General features: G+C 55.6%; 2 protein-coding genes across 5 annotated transcripts in view; one reads left to right on the plus strand and one right to left on the minus strand.

Moving 5' to 3' along the window:
* LOC149865316 (uncharacterized) overlaps nucleotides 1–22,380 on the plus strand; it is a 180,631-nt gene that overhangs the window by 67,852 nt on the left and 90,399 nt on the right. The gene's annotated exons all lie outside the window — the stretch shown is intronic.
* LOC149865319 (uncharacterized) lies at nucleotides 1,896–22,333 on the minus strand. Of its 4 annotated transcripts, none has more exons than XM_090041316.1 (4): nucleotides 18,291–19,321; nucleotides 17,784–18,060; nucleotides 17,297–17,629; nucleotides 1,896–5,107 (listed from the first exon to the last, which is right to left on the minus strand). In XM_090041316.1, the coding sequence occupies exons 1-4, from the start codon at nucleotides 18,342–18,344 to the stop codon at nucleotides 4,998–5,000; spliced, it is 774 nt and encodes a 257-aa protein (XP_089897442.1). In that variant the 5' UTR covers nucleotides 18,345–19,321; the 3' UTR covers nucleotides 1,896–4,997. The 4 variants fall into 4 exon arrangements, with proteins under 4 accessions (XP_089897442.1, XP_089897443.1, XP_089897444.1 ...); XM_090041317.1 differs by lacking the exon at nucleotides 1,896–5,107 and adding an exon at nucleotides 14,061–14,499 and having other exon boundaries at nucleotides 18,010–18,060; nucleotides 18,333–19,321; XM_090041315.1 differs by lacking the exon at nucleotides 1,896–5,107 and adding an exon at nucleotides 14,130–14,499 and having other exon boundaries at nucleotides 18,333–22,333.

Genomic DNA, 22,380 nt, shown 5'->3' on the forward strand with positions numbered 1-22,380 from the left:
CCTCTGAGGATGAAGACTCCACCATCTCTCTGGGTAACCTCTTCCAGTGTTTTACTACCCTTCTCATGAAAAAAGTTTTTTTCTAGTAATTATCCTTGATAATTATTAAGGGTAAAGAACCATGTAGGATCAGGGCCCTGCCCTTCCAAATGCTTCCCCAATCCCACAGCAAGCATCCTCTACCTCAGTGGAGGCTAAGTAAACCATCATTGGGTGCATGTGATTGGAGTAGTGGGGTAGCAGGTAGCAGGGCTGCACTACAGCTCTGGGAGGAAAGTGGGGCATGCTAGACTGCAACAAGGCACCCTGGGAGCCTGGATTATATCTGGGAGAGGATTGAGAGTACTGGGATGGAGCTGGAATAGCTGAGATAAGCCCACTTCTCTCAGCCTCTCCTCACAAATCATGGGCCCCAGCCCTTGAACTATCTTCATTGCCCTCACCTGGACTCTCCAAGTTGTCCACCTCCTTTCTGTAGCAGGGCGCCCAAAACTAGACACCGGACTCCAGATGTGGCCTCGCAAGTGTTGAGCAGAGGGGAAAAACACTTTGGCGATGCAGCCCAGGATGCCATTAGCCTTCTTGGAAACAAGGGCACACTGCTGCCTCATGTTCAGCTTACTGTCCATCGTCACCCCCAGGTCCGTTGCTGCAGAGCTGCTGCCCAGCCAGTCACTCCCAGCCTGCACCGGTGCATGGGATTGTCCCTGTGGCAGGAAAGCCACCTTGGTTTCTCCCCAAAATCTCTGCCGTGTGACAATGAGATTGGGATGGGCCCAGCACAGAGGAGTCACACCTCAGCCTGTTTCTTTAGGTAACCTGAGCTGGCTGCAGTCCTGAGGGAGGGGGGACCTGCTCCCTCTGCCTACGGGACTGGCATTAGCCACCTGGGTGAGGGGCTCCTACCTGGTGGGCTGGAATCTACCCGGTGACCGATGATGTATTTGAAATTGGTTTGCGGACAGCCAACCGGAGCTGACCTCCACTGGACCAGGGGAATGAGGTCACGGGGCCTATATAAGTTAGGACTGCCCAGGAGGTGGGAGCAGCAGCCATGTGGGGGGACACAGAGAAGCCTTACCATCTGAAATGCTCTCTCACCCCAAAACTCATGAGCTGGAAACTGCCTGCCTCCAAAGGGGAAACTTCACCTGCCTCTGGAAGATGCTTGTGAGTAACCTACTCAAGATCTGATCAGCTATCTAGCTGGCAGTAACCCAGATGCGTGATCAAAAGGCTACCTCAGCCAGACTATTTGCTCTTTAGGATTTCTAGGATATTGCTCAATCTTATACCCTATTTTCACCCTAACACTTGTAATCAATAAAGTTCTCCTTTGTGACCAGTGTGGTAGACTTATTGAGGGGTGGGTCTAAATTATGCCTAAGAGACCCCTTAGGTCTGCAGACTAGGGGAGACTTTCCTTTTTGCCCCCTTGACTTGGAGAAGTGCCCCAAGTGCCTGTACCGGGTCGAGTACCTGTTGGACTATTAGGCCTGTGTTTCCCCGAGGACACAGGGCCGAGACAGTCCCTTCTCGGGGTGGTGGGGGCGATGTTACCCCCAGACTAGCGAGTGTGCTCCGGGAGAGGGGTCGGCCAAGCATAAGGCGCCCTAGGGAGGCATTCGGAGCCTGGAAGGTGGGCGGGCGCAGGGAGGTGGGCGGCTCAATGCAGGAGCGCCCCCTACTGGCCCCCCACAGTTGGCTAGTGCCACGATCCAGCGTTGGCCGGCTGCATCCAACTTAGCGCTGGTGAGCACATAAGTAAGGGGATTCTTGTCTGTCCACACCGGGAAGGTAGATCCATGCAGATAGTCCTGGAATCTCTCGGTTTGGCCCACATGCGGACCAGGAATTCAAGCTTATGTACCGGGTAGTGCGTCTCACTGGGTGACAATCCCCTGCTAGCAAAAGCCACTGGTCGCCGATGTCCCTCATGCTCCTGGTACAGCACACCCCCAGTCCTGACAGGCTAGCATCTGTGTGCAAAATAAAAGGGCGGTTGTGATCAGCATACGCCAGCACAGGTGCCTGAGACAACTGCCGGGTCACCTCCTGGAAGGCATCTTCACACCTTGAATCCCACCGTGGACCAAAAGGCTCTGTGGGGCTTCGTGTCACAGGAAGCCCATTTCAGCCATTGTTTTGCCCCTTCTTGTGAGGCAACCTTCCCACCAGGTGTCCGTGAGTTAGGGCATTTAAAGGTCTGGTTATTGTAGCATAGTCTTTTAACGAATCACAGATAGAAACCCACAAATCCCGGAAACCTTTTTAATTCCCTAAAGTTCTTGGGTCGAGGCCAGGTGGTCACAGCACTTACTTTCTCTGGATCAGTGCTGACCCCTTCCTGTGCTACAATATGTCCTACGTACTTCACAGAGGCCTGGCAGAACTTACATTTATCAATGGCCAACTTAAGTCCAGCGGTTTCCAGCCCATTGAGTATCTGGAGTAGCCATTCTTCGTGTTCCTCCAGGTTCTTTCCAAAAAACAATGATATCATCTAAATAAACCAGTACTTGGGTCATACGCATATCCCCAACCACCTTCTCCATTAGTCACTGGTGGTCCATGAGCTCCTGAAGATGACGTCTTACTTCCCCCATCTCAGTGAGGGGAATGCTCCAAGACCTTTTGTGAAAGGGTCATGGGTTGCTCAGATGAATGTGATGCTGCACCCCCTTAGCCTCCCCCACATCCCAGTCATGCAGGGAGAAAACACGAGCTAGAGCCCTGAGTTTGCCCCTGAGCTGAGCTTTACAGGCTTCAGGCACTGGAGAGTTCCCAAAAAAGAACCGTGAAGGGTCAATTGGAGGGGGGTTTCCCTCCTGCTCAGGGCTCAGCACTTCAGCTCCTTTATCAAGGCCACCTTCTGTCCCGGGTGGACCACAATATCTTTCAAGGTTGGGTTAACCACTATCACTGTAATCGGGTCTTGCTTGAGGCCTTTTGTCTCAATCACGCCATCAAGGACACTCAGCACACCAGGTCTCTCTCTCCTGGTGGGGGTCTCCACCACCAGCAGCTTATTCTTTTCATTGCTCTCAGTCCAATTGCATACAGTAGGAAAAGCCCATTGGCGCCGTGCAGGGACTCACTGGGGCTTTGCTTGAGAGAAGTGCAGGGTCCCCCCAACCTCAGGGTGACCCATCTCTCTATGCGACCATTCACCATCATGGAGACCTTGGCACAGGGTCCCACTAGCCCCTTTGGCAGTGAATTTAATGAGGGTAATGTGCGGGAGTCTGTCTGGGTCCGGAGCAGAACTGACTCCATTGCTCTGCCCCTTCCCTGTTTCCTGCTGCCCAGTGCCTTTTAACCTTTCAAATACCAATTCAGGGTTCTCAGGCTGGGTGCACTCCCGAGCCATGTGCCCTGGCTCCCACATCTATAGCAGAACCCCGGCCCTAGAGCGGGTGTGGGGCTGAGGTCCTCCCGAGGCACGAGGACGGGGCAAGGACTGACCCCTGGGGGGGTTCTGGACAGGGCAGCTGCTAGTGATGGAGCCACAGGCTCCTCCTCCACTCCCAACAAGGTGTCCTCATGGGGTGATAGCAGGGCTCTGGAGTTCGGCAGTCCTCACAAGCCCAACGGCAGGCTGCCTCAGGACCTCCAGCACACGACGTCGCTTATCCTCATCAGGTATTTGCCAAGTCAGTAAAGTCTCTTGAATATGGGAGAGCCAAGAGTCAGATCCTTCCTCCCCTGCAGAGACTGGCAGGGCTCCCCAGGAATCCCAGAGTCTCTTATAAGCTGCCTGGTCCCTGGAGGAGTGGGTCACCTCCCGCAGAGTCTGGTGGAAAACCCGCACCCATCTGGGGTAGCTTCAGTACCAGCAGTTTGCCCGGTTCCCCCCTGCACAGTCCCATCGCTCCCAGAAGGTAAGGCAGACTGGTCGGCATTAGACATGTCTCCTTGTGGCTCTCTATCTCCACAGGGGTATGCAGCACTTGAATAACATTCTAGCACCCGCTACGCGGGAATCCTGGACGAGCCCCTTCCTACTATGGGCACTGCAGCAGGGCAATGTTTGTGCTGCCACTTTAAAGGCCTGAGAGAGCAGCCGGCAGGTGCCTGATGAGGGCAGTGAGCATTTTAGATTTCGGGCTGCCCATATAAACAGGGTATTTCACTGCTGGAAGGCTAGGCAACAACACTGCCTGGCTGGAGGGCTGCTGGTCTCATCTGGAAGTAAGGGAGGAGCTGTAGGGGGGGGGGTCAGGCAGCTCCTGGTCCTAGGCATGACCTAAAACTGCAACCTACCAGGAGTGGGTGGCTTGGTGGGGCTCTCAGTGGTGCGGGAGAGGAAATGCCAAGCCAGTTACCACCCTGGTGAAAGGCAAGTTGGGGCGTCTTAACCTCCTAGCCCCCACAACTGCGTGGGTTACCCCTTTGTAGGGTCTGGAAGGTGGACCCCAGAGAGAGAGTCAAGCCATAGACTCAAGAACCTGTCAACATCTCCTGACTAGCCCGTGCTGGGGCCAGAACTGGAAAGGCCGGGGGCCCACCACAAGGGATGCCCAGAGCTGCAGGCCTGGGCTTCCAACTGGCCTAAAGGTGGGCCCGGGCCAGTAGCCATGGTCCTGGGGTGACTGCACCCGTGAGGGGGAGCAGCTCAGGGAGCTATGCTGCCCAGTATGAAGGCAGAATAAGCTGTCTGAATGAAGGGATCCAAATGGGGTTCAACTAGTAGGATTGCAGGGCCCAATGTGGGGCTGGTGATGTTGGAAACAGCTGGATGCCATCTGCAAGGCTTGGGCTGCGGTGTAGAGGAGGTCCAAAGCCATAGATAGCACCCAACTGGCATCAGGGCAGGAAATGGGCAGCCTCCCACTTAATTTACATCAATTAATTAATCAACAGTAAGGCATGGCAGGAGAGAAGACAGGCGGTTAGTCCAGAAACAGGTGGGTGGGCCAAAGGGAAATCAGCCCGGAGAAGGCCCCCAGTTACAGGGACCTTGCAGACCAACAGAATGGTCTTGTTTTACTTTGCTCCTACGTATCCGGCAGGAAATGATTGTGGTGATCACAGCTCCAATTACGATCCCGGTCCCCAGGACAACTCCAATCAGGGTGCTGGTGTGATCCACCTCTGTGCTTCCTACCTGGAGGAGAAAACCAGGTAAAGCTGAGCTCTGACACATGCAGTGACATCCACTGTAGTGACGCTAAGCTGCTGCCCTCACACTCGTGGTCCAAGGTTTGTTCTGGGATGCTGGGGATTCCTGCAGCTGCCCCTGCACCAGGAACCCTATGGAGAATAGTTGGGGAAGCACTGAGTCCCAGAAGGGAGGGGAGCCAGCTGTCCAAGAAGAGTGGTCAGTCCTTAAAGAGACGATCCTCCAAACCCAAAGGCAGGTAATCCCAACACAGATCAAAGGGGGCAGGAAGGCGCAAAAGCCCCCGTGGCTCACCAAAAGCATCCAGGAACATCTCCTCGCTAAAGGGGAGGCACACACCCAATAGAAGGGAAGGACCATCACCTGGTCATTGTCCTTGATGGCAGGTCTCTGCCGCGAGGGACGACCAGCACCAGAAGACATCAACTAAAACAGTTCAGAAGGAGTAATTCGCTGGCGTCCATCGCTCGATGTCTTCATGGCGGTTAGTTTGCCACCCATGTGACCGTGCATTCGTCAGTGCCGCAGCCCCTCAGCTTGCCCACCAGAATTGGGGGGGACACTGTGTCGAAGGCCTTCTGGAAGTCCAAGATGACATCAACTTACTCCTTCACATCTAGGCTCTTTGTCACCTGGTCACAGAAACAGACCAGGTTGGTCAGGCAGGATCGGCCTGGCATGAACTCATGCTAGTTACCCCTCAACCTCATTTCCCCTGCAGGGCTCTCACAAATGTGGCCCTTGATAATTTTTTCAAAGACCTTCCCCAGGATAGAAGTGAGGCTGACTGGCCTGTAGTTGTCAGGCTCTTCCTTTCTCCCCTTCTTGACAATAGGGACCACATTGGCCCTTTTCCAGTCCTCAGGGACTGGGCCCGAGCACCAGGAGTCCTCGAACAGCCGTGCCAAAGGCTCCACAATAACACCAGCCAATTCCCTCAGCACCCATGAATGAAGGTCATCTGGGCCCACTGACTTGGACACATCTAAACACTTCAGGTAGTCCTAGATGGTAGGGCTGGAAGGGACCTCAGAGGATCATCAAGTCCAGCCCCCAACCCTAGGGACAGGAAGTCAGCTGGGGTCAAAGGATCCCAGCAAGATAAGCATCCAAGCATTTCTTGAATGAGTCCAGAGTAGGTGCCTGCACCACATCTGGGGGAAGTCTACTCCAGATCTTGGGGGCTCGGACAGTAAAGGCATTTTTTCTTATATCCAGCCTGAGACAGTCTTGGAGGAGTTTATGACCGTTGCTCCCTGTTTTCCCTTGAGGCGCTCTGGTGAACAGACATTCTCCCAGGTCCTGATGTATACCCCTTATCGACTTACAAGCAGCCACCAGGTGCCCCCTGAGCCTGCGCTTTTCGAGGTGGAAGAGTCCCCTGGCTCTCAGCCTGGCATTGTAAGGTCTGTTTTCCTCATCTCTGACGATGTGCATGGCTCTCCTCTGGACTCTCTCAAGCTTCTCCACATCCTTGAATTGTGGAGCCCAGAATTGGTTGCAGTACTCCAACTGTGGGCCCACCAAAGCTGAGTACAGCAGGAGGATGACATCCTGAGATTTACTTGAGAAGCTTCTATGGATGCTGGCCAGAGTTTTGTTTGCTTTACCAGCTGCAGCATTACATTGATGGCTCATGTTCATCTCGTGGTCAACCATGACCCCCAAGTCTCTTTCAGCCATGGTGCTGGTAACTGTAGCACTGCCAGGCCTATAAGTATGCTGCGGGGTTTATTTTCCCAAGCCTCAGGGGATGCCACTGATTTGCAACCCTTGACCACTACTCTCTGAGTCTGACTTTGGAGCCAATTATCCAGCCATTGGACTGTGGTGTAGCCGAGGCCACAGTTAAGCACCCATGGGACAGAGCCCTTGGCTCAGCTGGAAATCCCCAGGGCCGATCCCAGGCTGGGACAGTCGGGGGCTGTTTCCCGTCTCCCTGCAGCCTGGATGGCAGCATCTTAGCCCTGGCTCAAAGCTGGGCAGGAGCTGATGTTCCCCCAGCTGAGGCCAGGGCAGTAGGAAACGGTCCTGAAGACACAAGATACAGCTCGGACAGCAAGGGAGGGAGTAGTGCTACGCTGGTAGTGCTACAGACAAAAGGGACTTGGGGGTTATGAGTAACCACAAGATGAACATGAGCCTGTAATGTGATGCTACGGCAAGTAAAGGGACCAAAATGCTGGCGTGCATCCGTAGATGCTTCTCAACCAGATCCCAGGACGTCATTCTCCCCTTGTACTCGGCCTTGGGGAGGCCGCAGCGGGAGTACTGCGTCCAGTTTTGGGCTCCACAATTCAAAAAGGATGTGGAGAAGCTTGAGAGAGTGCAGAGGAGAGCCATGCACATCATCAGAGGTGAGGAAAACAGACCTTATGACGACAGGCTGAGAATTATGGGGCTCCTTACCCTGGAAAAGCGCAGGCCCAGGGGTGATCTGATGGCCACCTATAAGTTTATCAGGGGTGACCACCAGGATCTGGGGAACATTTGTTCACCAGAGCGCCCCAAGGGATGACAGGACAAATGGTCACAAACTCCTCTGTGACCATTTTAGGCTGGACATAAGGAAGAAGTTCTTCACTGTCCGAGCCTCCAAGGTTTGGATTAGCCTGCTGCCGGAGGTGGTTCAAGTACCTACTTTGAATGCTTTCAAGAGACATTTAGATGATTATTTCGCAGGGATCCTATGATCCCTGCTGACTTCCTGCCCCTGGGGCAGGGGACTGGACTCAATGATCCTCCGGGGTCCCTTGTATCCCTAGTGTCTATGAATCTATGAGATGTATGGAGGCAGCTGCCCACGTTCATGGTGTTGCCTGGGAGGTAAAAGCCACGGCACTGTGGGCTCTGCTAGGATTTGAAACTGGGACCCCTCACGCCTGAACCAAAAACACATGCCTGGATCAAAGAGTTTTTCTACTTCTCTGTTCTGGGGCCAGTGCAAGGCTGTGAGGAGCTGGGTCCCAGCTCTCTCGCCCACCCCAAAATGACTCCACCCCACAGTTCCTCCTAGAAGCCCCTCAGCCCAGCAGCCACTGCCCCACAAGGCACAGGCACTGTCTGTGTCTGTCTGTCATAGTTTCATAGTTTCATAGTAGCTAGAGTCGGAAGGGACCTAGGTAGATCATCTAGTCCGACCCCCTGCCTTAGCAGGAAAGAGCACCGGGGTCAGATGACCCCGGCAAGGTGCTCATCTAACTTCCTTTTAAAAATCCCCAGACTAGGAGCCTGCACCACTTCCCCTGGAAGCCGGTTCCAGACCCTAGCCGCCCTGACTGTGAAGTAGCGCCTCCTAATATCTAATCTAAACTTACCCTCCGCCAGCTTGTGACCGTTATTCCTGGTCACTCCTGGCAGCGCACGGGGGAACAGGGACTCCCCCAATACCTGCTGATCCCCCCTGACCAGTCTGTAGCAGGCCACAAGGTCCCCCCTTAACCTTCTCTTGTGGAGGCTAAACAGGTTCAGGTCCCGTAGCCTCTCCTCATAAGGCTTGCCCTGCTGACCCCGATCATACGAGTGGCCCTCCTCTGGACTCTTTCCATATCGTCCACGTCCCTCTTGAAGTGTGGCGCCCAGAACTGGACACAGTACTCCAGCTGCGGCCTGACCAGTGCCGCATAGAGGGGGAGGATCACCTCCCTGGACCTGCTCGAGATGCATCTGTGGATGCATGACAGGGTACGGTTGGCCTTCCTGACCGCGTCCCCACACTGCCGGCCCATGTTCATCGTGGAGTCAATGACGACTCCAAGATCCTTTTCCGTCTCCGTGCTGGCAAGAGGGGAGTTCCCCAACCTGTAAGTGTGGTGCCGGTTCTTCCTCCCCATGTGCAACACCTTGCACTTATCAGTGTTAAACCCCATCCTATTCTCATCCGCCCACCGTTGCAACCTGTCAAGGTCAGCTTGTAGCCTATTGCACCCTTCTAGTGCACCCACATCCCCCCACATCTTAGTGTCATCAGCAAACTTGAACAGGGTGCTTTCTACCCCCTCATCCAAGTCACTGATGAAGATGTTGAACAGTGCGGGCCCGAGGACCGAGCCCTGCGGGACCCCACTGCCCACGTCCTTCCAGGTCGAGAAGAACCCATCCACTACCACCCTCTGGGTGCGGCCCTCCAACCAGTTAGCGACCCATTTGACCGTATGGGCATCGACACCACAGTCTCCCAGCTTTTTGATGAGGACAGGGTGAGAGACAGTGTCGAAAGCCTTCCGGAAGTCCAGAAAGACTACATCCACAGCAACCCCTGCGTCTAATGATTTGGTGACCTGATCGTAAAAGGCCACCAGGTTGGTCTGACAAGACCTGCCACTGATAAACCCATGTTGGTTGCCCCTGAGCATGCATTCCCCCGCAAGGCCCTCCTGGATGTGTGCCAGGAGAATTTTTTCAAAGAGCTTACCCGGGATTGAGGTAAGACTAACTGGCCTGTAATTTCCCGGGTCCTCTTTTTTTCCCTTTTTGAAGATAGGGACCACATTGGCCCTCTTCCAGTCCTCCGGCACCTCACCAGAGCACCACGAGTGCTCATAGAGCCGCGCCAGGGGTCCCGCCTGTCTGTCAGACTCCCAGCCCTGATGCCCTCCCCCTCCACTCTGCTGTGTGGGAGGTGACAAGGTCGATACTGTACCCAGGGTACTGTAAAGAGGTGCAAAGAAGCCATCCTGAGACCCATCACTGGGGCCCAGGGGGGAGATAGTTTCATAGTAGCTAGAGTCGGAAGGGACCTAGGTAGATCATCTAGTCCGACCCCCTGCCTTAGCAGGAAAGAGCACCGGGGTCAGATGACCCCGGCAAGGTGCTCATCTAACTTCCTTTTAAAAATCCCCAGGCTAGGAGCCTGCACCACTTCCCCTGGAAGCTGGTTCCAGGCCCTAGCCGCCCTGACTGTGAAGTAGCGCCTCCTAATATCTAATCTAAACTTACCCTCCGCCAGTTTGTGACCGTTATTCCTGGTCACTCCTGGCAGCGCACGGGGGAACAGGGACTCCCCCAATACCTGCTGATCCCCCCTGACCAGTTTGTAGCAGGCCACAAGGTCCCCCCTTAGCCTTCTCTTGTGGAGGCTAAACAGGTTCAGGTCCCGTAGCCTATCCTCATAAGGCCTGCCCTGCTGACCCCTGATCATACGAGTGGCCCTCCTCTGAACTCTTTCCATATCGTCCACGTCCCTCTTGAAGTGCGGCGCCCAGAACTGGACGCAGTACTCCAGCTGCGGCCTGACCAGTGCCGCATAGAGGGGGAGGATCACCTCCCTGGACCTGCTCGAGATGCATCTGTGGATGCATGACAGGGTACGGTTGGCCTTCTTGACTGCCTCCCCACACTGCCGGCCCATGTTCATCGTGGAGTCAATGACGACTCCAAGATCCTTTTCCGTCTCCGTGCTGGCAAGAGGGGAGTTCCCCAACCTGTAAGTGTGGTGCCGGTTCTTCCTCCCCATGTGCAACACCTTGCACTTATCAGTGTTAAACCCCATCTTATTCTCATCCGCCCACCGTTGCAACCTGTCAAGGTCAGCTTGTAGCCTATTGCACCCTTCTAGTGCACCCACATCCCCCCACATCTTAGTGTCATCAGCAAATTTGAACAGGTGCTTTCTACCCCCTCATCCAAGTCGCTGATGAAGATGTTGAACAGTGCGGGCCCGAGGACCGAGCCCTGCGGGACCCCACTGCCCACGTCCTTCCAGGTCGAGGAGAACCCATCCACTACCACCCTCTGGGTGCGGCCCTCCAACCAGTTGGCGACCCATTTGACCGTGTGGGCATCGACACCACAGTCTCCCAGCTTTTTGATGAGGACAGGGTGAGAGACAGTGTCGAAAGCCTTCCGGAAGTCCAAAAAGACTACATCCACAGCAACCCCTGCGTCTAATGATTTGGTGACCTGATCGTAAAAGGCCACCAGGTTGGTCTGACAAGACCTGCCACTGATAAACCCATGTTGGTTGCCCCTGAGCATGCATTCTCCCGCAAGGCCCTCCTGGATGTGTGCCAGGATAATTTTTTCAAAGAGCTTACCCGGGATTGAGGTCAGACTAACTGGCCTGTAATTTCCTGGGTCCTCTTTTTTTCCCTTTTTGAAGATAGGGACCACATTGGCCCTCTTCCAGTCCTCCGGCACCTCGCCAGAGCACCACGAGTGCTCATAGAGCCGTGCCAGGGGTCCTGCAATGACCTCAGCCAGTTCCTGTAGAGCCCTAGGGTGAAGATCGTCCGGACCAGCGGACTTGAACACGTCCAGCTTCTCCAGAAGTACCCTAACTAACTCCTCGCTAACCCTTGGCCCAGGCGTGTCTCTCCCGGGGCCCGAGGGGGGCCCAGCAGGGAGGTGGCTGAACTGGTCCCTACTTAGGAAGACAGAGGCAAAGAAATCGTTAAATATGTTAGCTTTGTCATCTGGCGTGATGACTAAGTTGCCCATCGTGTCCTGCAGGGGCCCCACATTACCCGGGACCCTCTTTTTACCCCCTATGTATTTGAAGAAGGACTTCTTATTGTCCTTAATCCGGGAAGCTAGTCCTATCTCCAACTCTGCCTTGGCCCTCCTGACTGCCCCCCTACATCCTCGGGCGACTATAACATAGTCCTTCTTGGCGATGACCCCATCTCTCCATTGGGTATATGCCTCCCTTTTAGCAAGGAGACATTCCCGGATGCTCTTAGTGAGCCATGGGGGTTTATGTGCCCTCCTGCTCCCTTTGACCCTTGTTGGGATTACCTCCCTTTGGGCATGGAGGATCGTCTCCTTAAGGAGCAACCACTCACCTTCGACATCTGATTCCCTTCCCCTCTGGGTCCTCAGCGCTTCCCCAACTATCCTCCTTAGCTTGTTGAAGTCAGCCCTCCTAAAGTCTAGGGCTGTTGCCTTGCTGCAGCCCTTTGCCACCTTACGCTGGATGGTGAATTCCAGCAAGCGATGATCACTGTCTCCCAGGTGGCCCATCACCCGCAGCCCCCTCACCAGGTCATCACCCGTGGCCAGCACTAGGTCCAACAAGGCGTCTCCCCTGGTGGGACTGTGCACCTCCTGGGTTAGATGGAGGTCCTGCAGTCTGGCTAAGAACCGACGTGAGCGATCAGACTTGGCTGACTGCTCCTCCCAGCAGATGTCTGGGAAGTTCAGGTCCCCCATGATGACCACATCCTTAGCCCTCACTGCCTCTGTAAGCTGACCTAAGAATTCCAGGTCGAGCTCTTCTCCCTGGTTGGGAGGTCTATAGTAGACTCCCACCGTTAAGTCTCTCTCCCCTGGACTGCCTTTTACTCTAACCCAGAGCACCTCAGAGTGCCCCCCCTCTACCCCCATGCTAATTAACGAGGAAGTATATTCCTCCTTGATGTAGAGTGCTACTCCTCCACCTTTCCTTCCTATCCTGTCCTTCCTGTATAGCCTATAGCCCTTGACACTCACCGCCCAGTCATGCGATGAGTCCCACCACGTTTCTGTGATCCCTACTATGTCAGGGCTGGTGACAGCTAGGAGGAGGGCGAGTTCCTCCTGCTTCTTCCCCATACTTCGAGATGTTGCAAGGGGAAGCTCCATACAGAGGCTCTGGAGGCTTCAGCTGTGCCCAGCCTACTCTTAAATGCTTTTCTATTTTAAAGAAATTTTTCATCATCTAAGCCAAATCAAATCTAAATCCAAATCCTTGAGTCATTCCAGAACCATGCATGGTCTACAACCAGCAGATAACCTGCACCCCCACCACGGGCTTCAGATATTTCCAAAGCCTTCTGGCGGCATCCTACATGCAGGCCGAAGCCCAGAGGCTTGGGGCTCAAATGCCTCAAGTTTCACCTGCCCTCAGCTATACGGCTGCAGAAGCTAGGGAGGAGCCTCCCATTTCCATAAACTAGGCTTTAAGCCCCAACACCTGGGTGGGTACTAAACCATGCCAGAAGAACAGTTACCCTGGGAATGCTTAAGGAAAACTGCCTTCTTGGACCCATATACATGGGGTTTGTGGCAGGAAGCTAACTTTGTTTCTCCCCAAAATCTCTGTGCTGTGACAGTGTGATGAGGATGGGGCCAGCAGAGGAGACACACCTTTACCCTCTCTCTTTAGGGGACCTGAGCTGGCTCCAGTCCCGAGGGGGGGGGAAACCTGCTCCCTCTGCCTACGGGACTGGTATCGGCTACCTGGGAGAGGGGCATCTACCTGGTGGGCTGGAGTCTGCCCGGCAACTGGTGATGTATTTCAAATTGGTTGGCTGACAGCCAACAGGTGCTGGCCTCCATTGGACCAAGGGAACGAGGTCACAAAGGCTATATAAGTTAAGACTGCCCAGGAGGAGGGGGCAGCGGCCGTGCAGGGGACTCAGACGTAGAGAGGAGCTTGACCATCTGAAACTGGCTCTCTCCCCCAAAACTCATGAGCTAGAAACGGCCTGCCTCCAGAGGGGATCTTCACCAGCCTCTGGATGATGCTTGAGTAGGTTACTCACAAGATCTGGGTAGATATCTAGCTGGCAGTAACTCAGACGCGTGAGCAAAAGCCTACCTCAGCCAGACTGCTTTGCCGGATGGGATTTCTATGATATCGCTCTATCTTGTACCCTATTTTCACCCTACAATACAGTTCTCCTTTGTGACCGGTGTGGGAGGCTTCTTGAGGGGTGGGTCTAAATTATGCCTAAGAGGCCCCTTAGGTCTGCGGACTAAGGGAGACTGTACTTTTTGGCCCCTGACTTGGGGAAGTGCCCCAGGTGCCTGTACCGGGTCGAGCACCCGTAGGACTATGAGGCCTGTGTTTCCCCGAGGACACAGAGCTTAAGAGGGTCCCCCCTCGGGGTGGTGGCAGCTTACATTACCCCCAGACTCTGCAGTGGGGCTCAAAAGCAGGTCTGCCCGGGTTTAGGCACCCCTGGAGACACATGTGGAGTCCAGAAGGGGGAGGGGGAGGGGAGGTGGGAGGCTCAATGCAGAAGCGCCCCCTACTGGCCTGCCACAGTGTTTCCCCAGCCGGGAAAGCCTGCTCCTAAATCCAGTCAAGGAAGCAGATGATTTTTAGCACTGTTAGATTTATTCCAGCAGCACGGGGGCTGCACGGAGCTGTGCCCCACACAGACAGAGAGTGAGACAGCCCCCACTTCTGGGCTCCCTGCCCAGCCCCGCCACTCAGACCACACCTGGGAGTGGGAGGGAGGACAGCAGAAGCAGCCTCCCCCAGCAGCGGTCTGGGGATCGCCCAAGCCCTGGGTCCTGCATCCCAGCCCCAGCCCCCTGCCCAGTCCAGCCTTGGGTGCCATCCCTGCTATTGCCTGGGTGGTTGCACAAGATGTGGTGCCAATGATGCTGCCTCTCTCCTTGGCTGCCTCCTCCCTCCTCAGCTGTTTGAGGTTCTGCCATTGCTGAATAGCCTACGAAACAAGCAGAATGGCCCCATGACTTGCTGCCTGGGGCCCATGAGTCCATTTACCAGGCAAAGCTGGAGCCTCTGGGCTTCCTCCAAGTCAGGCAGGACCATGGGCTCCATCTCCATGCTGGGGCATGGGGGCAGTGCCAGTGCCAGGCTGAAGCCTGCTGCTGAGGAAGTCAAGTCTCCAGCTGGGAGAGCAATCAGAGATGGGGAAGTTGAGCTAGAGTTGGGAGCATCCTCTGACACACACGTCTTTTTTTATTTTTTTTAAGGAATTTTTTTGTGTTCCAAGCCAAACCAGCCAAATCAAGTCCAAATCCAAGGGTCAGTCCAAAACCACAAGTGACCCTGCACCTGGCAAACGTCCTCCACCTCCACCTCAGGCTTCAAAATTTTACAGATTTTTTCATAGTTTCATAGTTTCTAGGGTCAGAAAGGACCTGAACAGATCATCTAGGCTGAGAAGGACCCATCCACTACCACCCTCTGGGTGCGGCCCTCCAGCCAGCTGGCAACACATCTGACTGTGTGGGTGTCAACACCACAGCCCCCCATTTTCTTAATGAGGACGGGGTAAGAGACAGTGTCAAAAGCCTTCCGGAAGTCCAGGAAGACAATGTCCACTGCTCCCCCTGCAACTAACGATCTGGTGATCTGATCGTAGAAGGCCACCAGGTTGGTCTGACAGGACCTGCCACTGATGAACCCGTGTTGGTTGCCCCTAAGCATGCAGTCCCCTGCTGGCCCCTCCTGGGTGTGTGCCAGCATAATTTTCTCGAACAGCTTGCCTGGGATCGAGGTAAGACTAACCGGCCTATAGTTTCCCGGGTCCTCCTTCCTGCCTTTTTTGAAGATGGGGACCATGTTGGCCCTCTTCCAGTCCTCCGGTACATCACCAGAGCACCACGAGTGCTCATAAAGTCATGCCAGGGGACTTGCAATGACCTCGGCCAGTTCCTTTAGAACTCTAGGGTGGAGATCATCCGGACTAGCTGACTTGAAAACCCCTTGAGAAGCTCCCTAACTAAATCCTTGCTAACCCGTGGCTCAGGTGTGCCTCCCCCGGGGCCTGAGGGGGCCCAGCAGGGAGGCGGCTGTTCTGGTCCCTGCTTAGGAAGACGGAGGCAAAGAAATCATTAAACATGTTGGCTTTGTCGTCTGGTGTGACTACTAAAATATTCACAATGCATCCTGCAAGGGCCCCACATTACCCGGGACCTTCTTTTTACCTCCTATGTATTTAAAAAGGACTTCTTATTGTCCTTAATCTGGGAAGCCAGTCCCAGTTCCATCTCCGCCTTGGCCTTCCTAACTACCCCCCTACATCCCCGAGCAACTGCAGAATAGTCCTCCCTGGTGATGACCGCTTCTTTCCATTGGGTGTGCGCCTCCTTTTTAGCAAGGAGACATTCCCGGATGCTTTTGGTGAGCCACGGAGGCTTGTGTGCTCTCCTGCTCCCTTTGATCCTCATCGGGATTACCTTCCTTTGGGCTCGGAGGATCGTCTCCTTAAGGAGCGACCACTCTCCTTGGACACCTGGCTACCCCTCCTCTCGAGGACCTCGGTGCTTCTCCAACTATCCCCCTTAGCTTGTTGAAGTCCGCCCTCCTAAAATCTAGGGCTGCTGCCTTGCGCTGGATGGTGAATCCCAGCAGGTGATGATCGCTGTCGCCCAGGTGGTCGAGCACCCGCAGCTTCCTCACCAGGTCATCACCCGTGGCCAGCACTAGGTCCAACAAGGCGTCTCCCCGGTGGGGCTGTGCACCTCCTGGGTTAGATGGAGGTCCTGCACTCTGGCCAAGAACCTGCGTGAGCGGTCAGACCTGGCCGACTGCTCTTCCCAGCAGATGTCCGGGAAGTTCGGGTCCCCCATGACTACCACATCCTTAGCCTTCACCACCTCTGTGAGCTGACCCAAGAATTCCTGGTCAAGCTCCTCTCCCTGGTTGGGAGGTCTGTACCCTGGATGGAGCTCTTCTCTCTGGTTGGTCAACATCCTATGTACAGGCCCAGGCCCAAAGACTTGGGGTTCAGATGCCCCTGAATTTCACTTGCCATCAGGCAAATGGCCACAGGACCAAGCTACGGAGGAACCTCCCATTTCCATAAAGTGGGCATAAAACCTAGATCTTCCCACAGGAAACGACTGTGGGGGTGGGGGGGTACCTATACATTACCTCTGCAAATACTGCCTGTTGCCACAAAAGCAGTTATCTCTGGGTGCGCTTTGAGAAAAGTGCCTTGTGATCATGGTATTTCCCCAGCCGTCCTCTGACATGTTGCTGCAAGGATTTCTCAGCCATGAGAGGAGCGCACACCCCCACAGCCATTGGCACTGAGAGCACCTGGTGTCTCCCCCTGCCTGCCTGGGGTGATGGGGGGGAAATTCCCAAACAGCCCAGAAATTGCTCCCTATACCTGAGATCCAAAGGCAGGATATTTGGCCCAAGGACCTCTCTCCAGGCTGCAACTGGTGGGAGCAGCATGTCAGTGGGCATCCCTTGTCCCGGGGTACCCAAAATGTACCCGCTCACCATCCCATCTGGTGCAGCCCAGCTCCTGGCAACTTCTGCCATTGGCTCCCTCTGGATAGCCAGCACAGCCCTAGGGGCCTCCAGTTCTAGACAGCCTCTGAGAGGCACTGGTGCAACGGGGTCACAGCCCCTCTGGGCTGGGTTGGGTGACAGGTGGGTCTGGTCCCCTATGGACCCACCATGACCAGAACCAGAGCAGGGCCCATGACAAGGCCATTTATCTCAGAACGGCTGTTGGGTGTGTCCTGTCCCCCACCGCTTACCGCTGCTCTCCTCAACGGGGGCCTCCAGGGCAAGATGTCCCAAGCGGTGGTTGCACTCTTCATCCTGGTCCTTTGTCATCAAGAAGCTGCATCTGGTCTCCTGCTGGAAGCTCTTCCCGTCCCGTGCCAGGACGGCCGTGCCGGGCTCCACCCTCCACTCAGCCGAGTCCCGCAGGATCACAGCAGTGGGCTCCCCCTTGCCCCTCCGCAGCCAGGTCATGCTCAGCTCCCCCAGGAAATGCCCCGCGATGCGGCAGCTCAGGGTGACTCCCTTCCCCGTGGCCACGGACTCGGTCCAGGAGATTTCGGACACGTCCGGGGGCCGCAGGAGCCCTGGGGAAGGGAAGAGGCAGAGGCCGGGACAGGCCGTGTCAGGGGAGCCGCGGCCCCTCACACCCCACCCAGACCCAACACCCCTGCAGCGGGGCTGGGACCCCCGGACACGGCCCCTCCTCAGCCGTGGCCCTCAGCCTGAGCTCTCTCTCACTCGGGGGCTCTCCGGGGCCGTGCTGGACGCACACTCGCACGCGCAGCTCCGGCCGGGTCAGGCTGCGGCTGGGCACTCTCCAGACGCTCGTCGCGGTGAACGTGCCGTCCGCGTTCTTGTCTATCTGCGCGGGGTCTGCCCCCCAGCTCCCGGCCCCGTCCCAGCCCCACTGGATCGGGGGCACCTCCCGGGGGTAGAAGTTGTGGAGCTGGACAGCAAATGGCACCTTGTCGCGGGGGTCCCACTCGGGCCACACCTGGATCTCCGACACCTGCAGCTGGGCAGGGGAGACAGTGGGGGTGTTAGCATGAGGGACTGCCATGATCCGAAGCGGAGGCAGGGATTGGGCCCCCAGGGAGCTGTGGGGGCCTGGGGAAGTGCTGTGAGTACTGGGTGAGACCTGCACCAGCCCGGCAGTCACAGGGCCCTGGCAGGAGCTGACACATCCTCCCCACCAGGAGTGGCTCTGCATGTCCAGAGGTGGGAGCGGTGAGGTTGGGCACTCACCCTGCACCCAGATCTCTTGGAACACTTGCTCCTCTCTGATACCTTCAACATCATGGAGAAGCAGCATCAGATCTGCACCCCGTAGCCCTGCACGGTGAGTGTGAAGGTCAGGTAGGTCATGAGGTGGGTCCCAGCTGTCACCTCTGTCATTCTCCAGCCCTGGGGCATAGCAGGTAACATTCCCCAGGGCATGTTGTTGCTCTCGGGCATCATCATGTCCCTGTGTGGGTCCTCTCACATGTCATGGTCACATCCTTGGGGCACATCCCCTCCATGGCTCCTTCTCTCCTGGCTCCCTTTCGCAGCCAGGTCACCTCCAGCTGCCCAGGGTGGGACCCCGAGATCAGGCACTGCAGGGTCTCTGGCTGCCCAGGGACCAGAGCCTGTTGGTGGGAGACCTCTCCCTGGCCCGGAGGGTGTGGACGCAGGCTGCAACCAGTGCGAACATCATGTCAGTGAAACCCGGGCGGTACTTGCAACTGTTCTTGCTGTTTGATCTCACGTAGGGAAGGCCTGGGCGTATCGGGTGAAGTGGCCTGTCACAAGCAGCACATTCCCCTTTCGGTGCCCCTCCCCTTCTGTGGCTAGGAAATCCAGGCACACGAGCGCCATGCGTTTTGAGCTCTGGATGGTGTGTAGATAGGCAGTTCGCGCGGGCAGGGTCTTCCTCCACACACACCGATCTCAGTTTAAGCATTTAGTCCTTACATCCTCAGCCAGTTTGGGCCAAAAGAACCGCTGACGGGCTAGCGCCAAGGGTGTGCTCCACCCCCATGTGCCCAAAGTCATCATGCAAGGCCTGTAACGCAAGGGCCTTACACTTCTGACGGAGGACCAGCTGCCAATATTTCCATCCTTCTGGGTCCTGCACCTCCCGATGTAGCACTCCATCAAAGAAGCGAAGCCTTTCCCGCTCCCTCAACAGGAGGTGGGCTGCTGGGGTAGCATTATTAAGGGTGGCGGGGCTCGGGGGTATTCCCTGATCTCTGGGCACGCAGCACCTCTCGCACATCTGGGTCCTGTTCTTGCGCCATCCGCCATTCTGTGGCCGTGACCTGGGGCAACGAAGAGGGAGTCAGTGTGGTGTACTGAACCCAGGCCTGTGGGATCTGCTCAGGGGGCAACCCCAACACCTCAGCCATGCCACCAGTACTTTCCCTCGTCCCCACAGGGTCTTGTAATTGCAGGTCACAAATAATTGTCACTGTCTCGGGGCTTCAAACACTCCCGGGGTTGCGGGGGAGTTGTCGAGACAGGGCATCAGCATCCACGTTCTTTCGTCCCACTCGATCGTGCAGGCTGAAGGTGTAGTTGGCTAGTGCCGCGATCCAGCGTTGGCTGGTCGCATCCAACTTAGCGCTGGTGAGCACATAGGTAAGGGGATTATTGTCTGTCCACACCTGGAAGGTAGTCCCATACAGATAGTCCAGGAATTTCCCCGTGACGGCCCACTTGAGGGCCAGGAATTCAAACTTATGTACTGGGTAGCGCGTCTCGCTGGGTGACAATCCCCTGCTGGCAAAAGCCACTGGCACCCAGTGTCCCTCATGCTCCTGGTACAGTGCAGCACCAGTCCTGACAGGCTAGCATCTGTGTGCAAAATAAAGGGGCCGTTGGGATCAGCATACGCCAGCACAGGTGCCTGAGTCAACCGCCGGGTCACCTCCTGGAAGGCATCTTCGCACTGTGAGTCCCGCCACGGACCAAAAGGCTCTGTGGGGCTTCGTGTCACAGGAAGCCCATTTCAGCCATTGTTTGGCCCTTCTTGAGGGGCGACCTTCCCACCTGGTATCCGTGAGTGAGGGCATTTAAAGGTCCGGGTATTGTAGCATAGTCTTTAATGAATAGCCAGTAGAAACCTGCAAATCCCAGGAACCTTTTCAATTCCCTAAAGTTCTTGGGTCGAGGCCAAGTGGTGGCAGCACTTACTTTCTCTGGATCAGTGCTGACCCCTTCCTGTGCTACAATATGTCCTACGTACTTCACGGAGGCCTGGCAGAACTTACATTTATCAGTGGCCAACTAAAGTCCAGCGGTTTCCAGCCAATCGAGTACCCAGAGTAGCCGTTCTTCGTGTTCCTCCAGGGTCTTTCTGAAAACAATAATATCATCTAAATAAACCAGTACTTGGGTCATGTGCATATCCCCAACGACCTTCTCCATTAGTCGCTGCAAGGTGGCAGGAGCCCCGGATATCCTTTGGGGCACTCACTCAAACTGATCGAATCCCAAGGGACACGTAAAAGCAGTCTTCTCTTTGTCCTCGTCCCACAGAGGTATCTGGTAGTAGCCACTGCGGAGGTCTGGTACTGAAAACCATTTGCTCCCTACTAGACTGTCCAAAGCCTCCTGCGCCCGTGGCACAGCGTATTGATCGGTGATGGTCCGGGCGTTCAAAGCCCGGTCATCAATACACATACGGAGTTGGCCGTTCTTCTTCCGCACAATCGCAGTGGGAGAGGCATAAGGGCTCTTGGACTCCGTGATGATGCGGTGGTCCACGAGCTCCTGCAGATGACGTCTTACTTCCCCCATCTCAGCGAGGGGAATGAACCGAGACCTATCACGAGAGGGTCATGGGTTGCTCTGATGAATGTGATGCTGCACCCCCTTAGCCTCCCCCACATCCCAGTCATGCAGGGAGAAAACATGGGCTCAAGCCCCTAGTTTGTCCCTGAGCCGAGCTTTACAGGCTTCAGGCATTGCAGAGTTTCCAAAAAAGAATCACGAAGGGTCAGTTGGAGGGGGGTTTCCCTCCTGCTCAGGCTTCACCACTTCAGCTCCTTTATCAAGGCCACCTTCTGTCCTGGGTGGACCATGATATCTTTCAAGGTTGGGTTAACCACCACTATCATGGTAACCAGGTCTTTGTTGAGCCCTTTTGTCTCAATCACGCCAGCAGGGACCCTCAGTGCACCAGGTCTCTCTCTCCTGGTGGGGGTCTCCAACACCAGCAGCTTATTCTTTCCATCCCTCTCAATCCAACTGCATAGAGTAGACAAAGCCCATTGGCCCTGTGGAGGGAATCACCGGGGCTTTGCTCCAGAGAAGTGCAGGGTCCCCACAACCTCAGGGTAACCCCACATCTCTCCATGGTCCCATCAGTCATACGCCTCTGAGCACAAGGCATGCATCGTTAACCGTTGTTGGTAATCTGGGCCAGCCTGGTGTTTACAGTAGTGAGCAAGAACCTGGAAAAGGCTGGAGTTGGCCCCTACAATAAGAGTGCCCCTTTCATCCACCCTGGATCAGGGCACACTACAGCGATGGTTGACACTTCTTCCTCCACCCCAGCTATTTCAGCAGGGAATTTTAGCCTCTCACGCACATAACCCCTGGAAGGATACTGTTCCTGGCTTAAGCCACAAAGTCCCAACCCTGTAAGGGGAAGCAAAGGCCGGTGTCTCAGATGTTCCTCATAGAAGGATTCAAATAGGATGGTGACCTGGGACCCGCTGTCTAGAATGGCTCAGCATGGGCGACCAGTCACCATCATGGAGACTTCTGCACGGGGTCCCACTAGTCCCTTTGGCAGTGAATTTACTGAGGGTAATGTGCAGGAGTCTGTCTGGGTCCAGAGTGGAGCTGACTCCATTGCTCTGCCCCTTCCCCATTTCCCACTGCCCAGCGCCTTTTAACCTTTCAGGGTTCTCAGGCTGGGTGCACTCCCGAGCCATGTGCCCTGGATCCCCACATCTATAGCAGAACCCCAGCCCTAGAGCGGGTGTGGGGCTGAGGTCCTCCCGAGGCACGAGGACGGGGCCAGGGCTGACCCCTGGGGGGGTTCTGGACTCGGCAGCTGCTAGTGAGGGAGCCACAGGCTCCTCCTCCACTCCCAACAAGGTGTCCTCATGGGGACCCACCGTTAGCACCCGACCCACGGGTCCCCTCTGGGGGGAAACATCCTCTGGGATAGTCTCTCAGAGTCTGGATATTTCTTCATCTTCATGAGTCTCTCGGAGGAGGTGACTGAAGTCAGGGGGGCTGCTCCTGCTCCCTGCTAAGTTGGGGTTCTGGAGAAAGTCTGAGCTATACCGTGCCCCAATACGAATTGCCAGAGCTGTATCTGATCGGCGTCACTGACACTCGG

Source organism: Crocodylus siamensis, chromosome 4 (assembly GCF_052110815.1).
Source record: "Crocodylus siamensis isolate JL-2025a chromosome 4, ASM5211081v1, whole genome shotgun sequence".
NCBI classification, from domain to species: Eukaryota; Metazoa; Chordata; order Crocodylia; family Crocodylidae; genus Crocodylus; species Crocodylus siamensis.

Excerpts from the sequence above, each read along its gene's own strand:
- LOC149865319 (XM_090041315.1), bottom strand. Across the intron at positions 17,630-17,783 it reads CGGCCCCGGAGAGCCCCCGA|GGCTCCTGCGGCCCCCGGAC; the intron begins GTGAGAGAGAGC and ends TCCCTTCCCCAG. Across the intron at positions 14,500-17,296 it reads CCCCGTTGAGGAGAGCAGCG|GCTATTCAGCAATGGCAGAA; the intron begins GTAAGCGGTGGG and ends CTTGTTTCGTAG.